At 38.1% G+C, this 9,384-nt stretch overlaps 1 protein-coding gene across 1 annotated transcript; it reads right to left on the bottom strand.

The window, feature by feature from the left end:
* Positions 1-1,132: 1,132 nt before the first annotated feature.
* On the bottom strand, positions 1,133-2,357 carry LOC149842955 (uncharacterized). The gene is made up of 4 exons (XM_090000780.1): positions 2,131-2,357; positions 1,944-2,088; positions 1,444-1,593; positions 1,133-1,396 (listed from the first exon to the last, which is right to left on the bottom strand). Exons 1-4 carry the CDS (start codon positions 2,355-2,357, stop codon positions 1,133-1,135), a joined length of 786 nt encoding a protein of 261 aa, XP_089856906.1.
* Between the last annotated feature and the right edge of the window lie 7,027 nt (positions 2,358-9,384).

The following is a 9,384-nucleotide window of genomic DNA, read 5'->3' as shown; positions in this document are numbered from 1 at the left end:
TATCTGTTTGCTCCATGAATATTATTGTTGATCATATGTTACTAGCTAATTAGTAACTGCATTTACTTAGTATTTGAAGTTAGGTTCAATTAGTGGATTTGAAATAATTAGCAGTGGTAATTGTTTCATAATTAGATTAGTTCGCTAATTAGCAGTTAGTATTACTTAGTTAAGAAAATATTGTTAGTTTTTGATATTACAATTAGTCTTAAAATTTCTTAATGAATTGTCATTTCAGTATTAACATTTAGTTAGTTAATTTTTGTTTTTCTTTCGTGTACTGCTCGTGTTCATTGAATTTGTGCAGGATAGCACAGGAGTGGAGCGGAAGTGATTACATGACATGAAGTACGAAGATAGAAGATTTTTACTTTTCAGTTTAGAATTAGGAATTTAATGTTGGGTTTGTAAATATTGCACTTTACGCCCTCTGCGAAGGGTATTCATTTGTTGTAATAGTTGTTTTTACTTTTCTTGAACATTTTACATTTCAAATAATTCGGCAATAAAGAATAGTTTAGACTTGTGTGTTTGAATACAACATATTCCCGTTCCCTGAGTTCGACCCGGTCTCACCCACTAGTGAGAACCGGTTTTTATTATTTGATGTCTGGTTTTCACATGTTTTACATTTAAAAATCTTTTCAAAATTATAATGATTTAAAAGAAGACATCAACATACTTCTTCAACATCGAGATATGAAAGACATTGTGGATCTGCGAGAACTGAGGAGAAAGTGCCACACAGTATGCGGTCTCCCCAACTTGCTCAAGAATCTCAAAGGGTCCGACATACCGAGGACTTAGCTTTCCCTTCTTCTTGAACTGAAAAACACTCTTTGTAGGCGAGATCCATACGAATACATGATCACCCACATCAAAGTTGAGCTCCCTATGCTGCTGGTTGGCATAGCTCTTATGCCTGCTCTATGTTGCGACCAACCTCTGTCAAATCAATCACACCTAATCTGGGTAGTGCTAGATGACCTATGGGGATTCTACTGCTTTCCCTCCAACCTCATCCCAGCATACCGAGGATCTACATGGTTTGCCATATAGAGCTTCGTACGGGGCCATACCGATACTGACATGGTAACTATTATTATACGAAAACTTTACAAGCTTCACATGCCTATCTCAATCTTCTGCCCAATTTAAAGCGCATGCTCTCAACATATCCTCTAGCATCTATATGGTACATTTTGTCTGCCCGTCTGTCTGTGGATGGAACGTCATGTTGAACTTCAACGTGGTGCCAAGGGCCTTCTGCAACTGATGCCAGAATCGAGACGTAAAGTGAAGGCCTCAATCTGACATGATAGAATGTGGCACCCCATGAAGTCTGACTATCTAATCCATGTATAGGTCTTCTAAACTCTCCAATCTCTGACTGATCCTGATCGGCAGAAAGTGGACACTCTTGGTCAGTCTATCCACTATCACCTTGATGGCATCATGCTGTTTAGAGGTCCTTGACAACCCTATGATGAAGTCCATCGAAATATCATCCCACTTCCACTTTGGGATATCAAGTGGCTGCAGAATTTCACCAGGTCTCTGGTGCTCGATCTTCACCTGCTGACAGGTGAGGCACTGCGATACAAACTCAGTGATGTCTCACTTCATCCTGTTCCACCAATAAGTCCTCTGAAGATCTTTGACCATCTTGGTAGAACCACGGTGAACCAAATATCTAGACCTATGGGCTTTGGTCATCAGCTCCTCTAGTAGTGCCTTCGAAAACCACCATTTGTCTCCGAACATGATGATCCTGTCCTCCTATTGGTGAAACTGCACATCTGGCTTTTGGGCACTCACGCATAACTTCTCAAAATCCAGATTAGCAGACTTAAGCTCCTCAATTCTATCTATGATCTCTGGTCGCATCTGCATCCTAATACTAGGATATGTTTGGAATCATCCGCAAACGACTGCCATCTGACAAACTCCTCTATCAGATCCCAACTGCGCTCTATCATTCTGGCTGTTGTGACTGATGTATTCCTACTAAGCGCATCTGCCATCACATTTGCCTTACCACGATGGTAGATGATGAAGAAATCATAGTCCTTTAAGAACTCCAACCACCTTTATTGTCTTAAATTCAAATTACGTTAAATGAATATATACTTGAGGCTCTTGTGATCAGAAAGGACCTCGAACTGTTCCCTATATAAGTAGTGGTGCCAAATCTTTGGCATGAAGACCACTGCAGCTAACTCCAAGTCATGCGTGGGGTAATTCTTCTTGTGCACCTTCAGTTGTCGAGAAGTGTACGCAATAACCTTTTTATGATGCATAAGAACACAACCCAGCCCGGTCTTTAAAGCATCATTGTACACTACGAAATCACCCATCCTAGAAGGCAACATCAAAACTGGGGTTGTGCTCAACCTCCTCTTTAGCTCTTGAAAGCTCTCTCCGTACCGAGGTAACCAATCAAGCTTCACCCCCTTCTACAATAATTGAGTCATCAGAGCAACTATATATGAGAAGTCCTGGATGAATCGACGGTAGTAGCCTGCCAATCCCAAGAAACTTTTAATCTCTGTAACTGACTTTGGCTGCTCCCATGACAATAATGTCTCCACCTTGGCTAGATCAACTTCAACACCCTTCATCAAGATCACGTGGCCAAAAAACATCAATCTATTGAGTCAAAACTCGTACTTCAAGAACTTAGCATAAAGTTGATGTTCTCTTAGTGTCTACAATATGATTCATAGATGCTCTCGGTGCTCCTCCACGCTCTTCGAGTAGGTAAGAATGTCATTGATTAACACAATGACAAAAGAGTTCAACCATAATCTGAAGACCCGATTCATGAGGTCCATAAATGCTGCAGTGGCATTGGTGAGTCCAAAAGACATCACCAGAAACTCATAATTCTTGTACCTGGACCTGAATGCGGTCTTCAAAATATCCTCTACCCTGATCCGCAACTGATGGTATCCAGAACAAAGGTCGATCTTCAAGAATACATTTATCTTCCTTAGCTAATCGAATAAGTCATTAATCCTAGGCAAGGGGTACTTATTCTTCACCGTCACTTGGTTCAGCATGCAGTAATCAATACAAAGCTGCATTGAACTAGCCTTCTTCTTGACAAAAAGGACCAGTGCACCTCAAGGAGATATATTTGACCTGATAAAGACCTTGTCAAGAAGCTCCTGTAGCTACTTCTTCAGCTCCACTAGCTCTATAGGTACCATACGGTATGATGCTCAAAAAACTGGTGTCATGTCAGACACTAACTCGATCGAGAACTTAATCTCCTTGTGAGGTGGCAAACCTGGTAAGTCCTCGAGAAAGACATCCAGAAATTCATGAACCATATCTAACTGATCCAAGGGTGTCGTCTGAATGTCCTTCACAGACACACTAGCCAAAAACACCATACAACCCTGCTTATGGTACTTAGAGATCTTCAAAGTAGATACAACTTTCACCTCACTCATCTATCTAGTCAACTGAAATACTAAAGAAGACAAATCTGGGTGTTCCAAAAGAACTTTCTTTCCTCGACAGTGGAGGGTAGCATTATGTATGAACAACCAGTTCATACCCAGAATGCCATCATAAAAAATCATATCTAGTATGACCAGGTCGACAGATAACTCATGCCTTTCAATCACCACATAAACTATAAGAAAATACTTCCCACAAGATAAGGATGCACCTATCGGTGACATCACGTCAAGAGCCTTCTCAAGGCTAGATAGAATCAAATCAAGCAAACTCGCAAAAAAGTAAATATAAAGCTGTGGGTAACACCAGAATCAAATATCACACGAGCATAATGATCAACAACTAAGAAGATACCTTAGATCATGTTAGTCTAATCGCCCTATGTGGCAGCTGTGGCGACATAAACTCTTCTGTTCATCTTTTGTTGTGCCTGCTGCTACTGTGGCCTCTGCTGCTATTGTTGTGGTTATTGTTGTCTTCCCTGAGCCATCAACTTGTTCAGACAATAACAATATGCCCAGGCTGTTGACACTGGTAGCAGACCCCCTTGAACAATAGACAAGAGCCCTGGGGATGGTCCTTGTTACACCTTCAACATATAAATGGGGCCTTCCCCGGCTGCTGGGTCCGTTGCCTTTTACCCCTTTGTGCCTTGATGCCCGCATGTGGGTTCTTCCTCGCTCTGCCCGTAGATCCACCTCTATTGTCGCCTCTCTTCTACGACTCATCCCTAAACTTCTTTCACTCCTTGTTCAGGATCATCACAGACTCTATAGCATCACTAAGGGTGGTAGGTTGGCTCATCATCACACAGACTCAAAGTTTGTCCTTCAGCACATGAATATACTTGGTTGCCCTTGCCTTGTCATCAACAAACAAGTTTGGGCAATAACGCTCCTAGATCCTGAACTTGGTGGTATAGTCCACCAGACTCATGTTTTTCTGAGCCAACTCGAGAAACCTCTGCTACAAACGCTCCCATGCATAGTCGGGAAAGTATGTGTCCAGAAACTCTTTCTTGAAAATCACCCAGAGAATAACCTCCACTCCATCATACTTCACCCTTCGCAGCGTGTCCCACCACTTCGTGGCATCGCTCTTCAGTCGGTACATGCCAAAAGTTGTCTTCTTTTTCTCAAAAATAGGTAAGATATCAAATGCTCACTCAGTCTCCTTGACCCAACTCTCAGCTACTTCTGAGCCGACCTTTCCTAAAAAAGTTGGTGCATCCAACTTCAGAAACTTCTCGTATGTGATGCCATCAGGGTTTGGAGCAACCTCAGCGGGATGGACACATGTGAGTATCTACGCCACCTGCACCTGCACGTGAGTCGTCACTATCGTAGTCAAGGTATTGAGGGCATTCAACATGATGTCCCTCTGCTCCTGCTAGTCCGTGTGAGCACCAGAAGAAGAAGAAGCGTGTGTGCAATGATACATCTAAAACATAAATTTTTTAGAAAGTTATACCCTGATCGATCCTACCCTCTTAGGATTGATCCTGTATACTTACCACAATATAATCATATTGGAAATTCTTAATTCACAACAAAAAGAATCAATTCTAAGCTATGCATGCATTCTATCATAAAAAAATTCACATACTTTCATAAAAGTAACCAATACCCTTACCAGTGAAGAAGACTATTCTAGAGCATGGGGCATGACTTGCTGACATTTTGGACAGGGCACAATTACAAATTAATTTTTTTTTTGTAAAGAAGATGGTAAAAATGTAAGATTGATACCAAAGTTATAACAACACCAACTCATACCCGTTAAAAAGTAGATTTTTTTTTTAAAAATAATTACAGAAACAATTTCAGAGATTTGAGATCTTATAGTCCGAACCACATCCACAATCACAAGGGATCTTACATTACCATCAACAAAACCAAATCAACTTCATTAATTAAAATTATAGCATCTGAAAATAATATGTAAATGAACATAAATAAACCAAAAAGTGAAGTCATTATGTCCCTAAGCGAAATTGTCATGAAGTTGTGTAGTCCACGTAGCTTCTCATAGCAGCAGGTCCCTTCACTAGGTCTCTGAGGCTGTGAAAAATATAAAAGTAAGGGTGTCATAATCATAGATCTTGCGTACGAGTACCTCTAATGAACCAATTAAGTAAAAAGAATATAAATAAGATTCATGCAACATTTTAGAAGGATACAATTACAATAAAATTCATTATTTAAATAATCATTCATGTAATAGAGAATAATTATTAAGCAATTGAGAACATTTATCATGCATTAGAGAGCAATTATCATGAAACCATTAATATAACCCAAGTAAGATAACATGTAAATATGCATGTTCTAATGCATAACAGAAATATGCATGATATCAATAAACATGCATGAGTAATTTATTATCTTTTATCAGAGTTTTCTTTTATATGCATGTCCCTATTAGATGCACATAAATTTACTTTCACTTCTTAATTATAGCCCGTGGATACTCAAAATGGGTACAATAATTCTTGAGGTCAAGTTAGGTTCTTAATTATAGATTAGCACATAATTTATATTTTATTATTAGGTTCTACACTTAGCCCTCATCCGATATAAAAAATCAACACTATCCATCAAAATATTAGAAATCAATATCTAATGTCAAGACATTAGGAAAATCAATATCCACTAATGCCACTTTTTGGTATACTAATAACAATAGTTGTGTTTACACACCATCCCCAGGCAAAGTGCCATAATCTTCCTAAAACCGTGGCCGGGAGGTGAACCACCTAGTTAGGTTCAAAGGCATAAACACACACAAAGTTTTAGTATCCTCACGGTTCCCCAAAACCACAGTCCAATTTTCTCACACTAAAGAAGGGACATCCAGGAAAACATTAATTACACTATTCTCTTTTTTTTCCTTCTTATTAAAAGAATGACTCATTTCAATTCTTTATTTTGCAAATTAACATGCAAAACATAACATCTGTTTCGAAATCAACATGCAAAATACATCATGGGACCACAGCTCGTGGCAACATGAAATAATGTAATTAGTTCAATAAACATTAAGTTGATTTTTGCGATAGAAAAACAAAACATTGAGCAACACCTGCTCAAGGCCCACATGGCCTGCAGTGATCCACTTTTGACCACCAATGCATCTAACGCAAAAATCATAATGAGCATGTCACTTATGCATTCATTTAACATGCTTTCAAATGTACATTCATACATACTAAACAAGAATGTATGTGAATAACAAATTTCACATGCATGATTATACAAAATACATGTTTCTTTTCATGAATCATCTCATGCATAATATGCAAACATTCATGTGAATATGCATATGCAGAACAACATCACTTTCAGGATTTGCACATGCCTACTACATGCATATGTGAGTAACATTGCATTAGAAATATTGACCGTGCATAATCAATCAATCATAAGCATGCAAAAACTAGACTTTTGACATGCATGAAGTCTAATCATTCATTATGAGGAAATATGAAAATAAGTACACCAAACAAAATTTTCATCAAACTCAAAACAAAGCATTTAATATGCATGATCGAAATATTTATCATTTATAAATCTGCACCTTAGCTACAAAAATCCTGAACATTTGTTCATGCATGAACCTAAGCATTGATCATGTAAAATCTGCACCACAACATATATAAAGAAATCCAATCCATTTATATAGAAATCTGAATGTTTTACATGCATGAATCAAGAAATAACATGCACATAATTGCATGCTATCATAAGCGAAAAATCTAAATATTGAAACCAGTAAAACCCCCTTCTTCTTCTTTTTTCTTAAGCATTCTCAACCGAATTGAGCTCAACTAGCCCTATAAGACTACACACACATGCCCAACCGAACCCGGGTCGACTGGTCCTAGAAGGCTTGAGCCTGCCCAGCTGAACCTGAATCGGTTGGGCTGCCTACCAAACAAAAACAAATTTCTTTTTTTTTTATTTAAGCTGACCAAACTGAGACCAACCAACCCAGTCGGCTGGGGCTCAGATCTTGTCCAGCCAAATCGAGTCGACTGGGTCTGGTCTGAGCCAAGTGCCAGCCCCAGCTGAACTAGTCAGCTAGAACTGAACCAACCTAATTCTGTCCAGTTCAACCTAGTCCAGCCGACTGAGTCAGTTGGGTGGCTCATAAAATTTTATTTTATGTATATTATGTTGTTTTTATAACAATCTTCAGGTACCTGACCCAGCCAACCCAGTTGGCTGAGTTTGTGACTTGTTAAATCTCACCCAGTCGACCCAATCGATTGGGTTTGTGACCTGTTAAATCTCACCCAACCGACTTAGTCGGTTAGGGGCTAGACAAAAACTATTGCTCAACCGACCCGATTCGGCTGGGCATGCCAATATCATAAAAAAATTTGTTTATATTATTTGTTTTTGCTAACAGGGACTTTGTCCTAGCCGAACCAGTCAGCTGGGACTAGATAGCAGTCTGTCCTATCCCAGTCGACTACATCAGTTGTCCTATCCCAAAAAAGTATCAAGCCAAAAAAAGAATATTCATTATTATTATATTTTTTCTCTATAGATCAATTCGTTTTCATGGACAGCCATCCCTCTTTAAATCTGTATAGGTCTGTCCACTAATACAGTGGACAGATCTGTCCACATCAGACAATATGGACAATGGTCTAGATCTGTTCGCTCATCTCATGGGACAAATCTATCCTGATCTCTCCAAATATATATATATATATATATATATATATATACACGCATGAACATGAGGATAGAAATAAAAAAATACGTATTCTAAACATACTTACATCAACTTCCTTGGATTAAAACACGAGACACTGAAATAAAATCCATGGGTTCCTTCAAAAATATTGCCTAAGGCTTATTTAAGCTCTTTTTCTCATCCGAAACAAAAAAGAACACCCGTACTTTTTTGACGATTGAAAAGAAAGATGGATGAAACGTTGGGTATTGGAGAGGAAGAGGGTCTCCTCTTCTTCCTTCTTCTTATTCTCCTTTTTCTCTCTCTTTCTCTCTTTCTCTCTTTCTCTATTTCTCTCTCCTTTCTCTCTTTCCCTTTCTTTCTTTCTTTTTTTTGTGTGGTTTAAATAGGGAGGATAGGGGTTGATGCCCCCCTTATTTTCTAGTACATTCCATTGTGTGCTAGATATTGGACTTCCCATGTGAGAGTCTATCTCCAACACACTTTCCTATTCTCTTAAAATTTCAATCTTTGACTTTTTTTCAAACCTTTCCCTTTTTCTCATTTTTTTATACTCATTTTTTTGTTTACTCGTCTTTTGGCAAGTGTGGACTCTTCTAGAGTCCTACCATTTAACAACTTTTTGAAATTCAGAATTAATTATAATTTATTAATAAATAAATAAATTATTAATAAATTATTAATAATTAAATTTTCAGAAGCTTCCAGAGGGGTACCTTATCCCTCTGGGAGTCTTTCTAACTCTAAATATCTTCAATTTAAACCTATTTATTGAATTTAAAGTTATATTTTAATTGGATTTGGATCTAGATCCAAGATACAAATTCATATCCAAAATTCATTTAGTTCCCAAGTTGAATCAACTCCTTATTAATATGGGTCTTGGACTGAGTCCAAATCCATATTAATTTGGATCATATGTGTTGGATCTAGTCCGATTCAAATCCAGACCTGGCCCATTTGAGGCGGTCCTTTTTTTTAAAAAATGTAATTTTTGGGCCAACCGTAGCCCAAATTCAAAAAAGTAAAATACCATTGAACGCAGAATTTTGAGATGCATCTAACGGTATATAATTCAAATTTTGCCTCCGAAATTTGCTTGAATTAAACCTAAATTTTGCTCCAAATTTGCTTGAATTTAAATATAAAAAATAAAACTTTTTATTACCTTTTTGTTGGCTCATTTAGACCTTGCCGATGAGACCTAGGCCA

Source organism: Nuphar pumila, chromosome 3 (genome assembly GCF_984573655.1).
Source record: "Nuphar pumila chromosome 3, dmNupPumi1.hap1.1, whole genome shotgun sequence".
In the NCBI taxonomy this organism is placed as follows: Eukaryota; Viridiplantae; Streptophyta; class Magnoliopsida; order Nymphaeales; family Nymphaeaceae; genus Nuphar; species Nuphar pumila.
Note: the sequence above shows the minus strand (reverse complement) of the source record. Positions and strands in the feature narration are given on the sequence as shown.

Bases quoted from the DNA above. Each gene is read 5' to 3' on its own strand.
- LOC149842955 (XM_090000780.1), bottom strand. From the start codon at position 2,357: ATGGGTGATTTCGTAGTGTACAATGATGCTTTAAAGACCGGGCTGGGT. The intron at 1,594-1,943 runs GTCAGATGGCAG...TTTGTATCGCAG, and splicing joins GGGATCTGATAGAGGAGTTT to TGCCTCACCTGTCAGCAGGT. The intron at 1,397-1,443 runs GTGATAGTGGAT...TCTGCCGATCAG, and splicing joins AACAGCATGATGCCATCAAG to GATCAGTCAGAGATTGGAGA.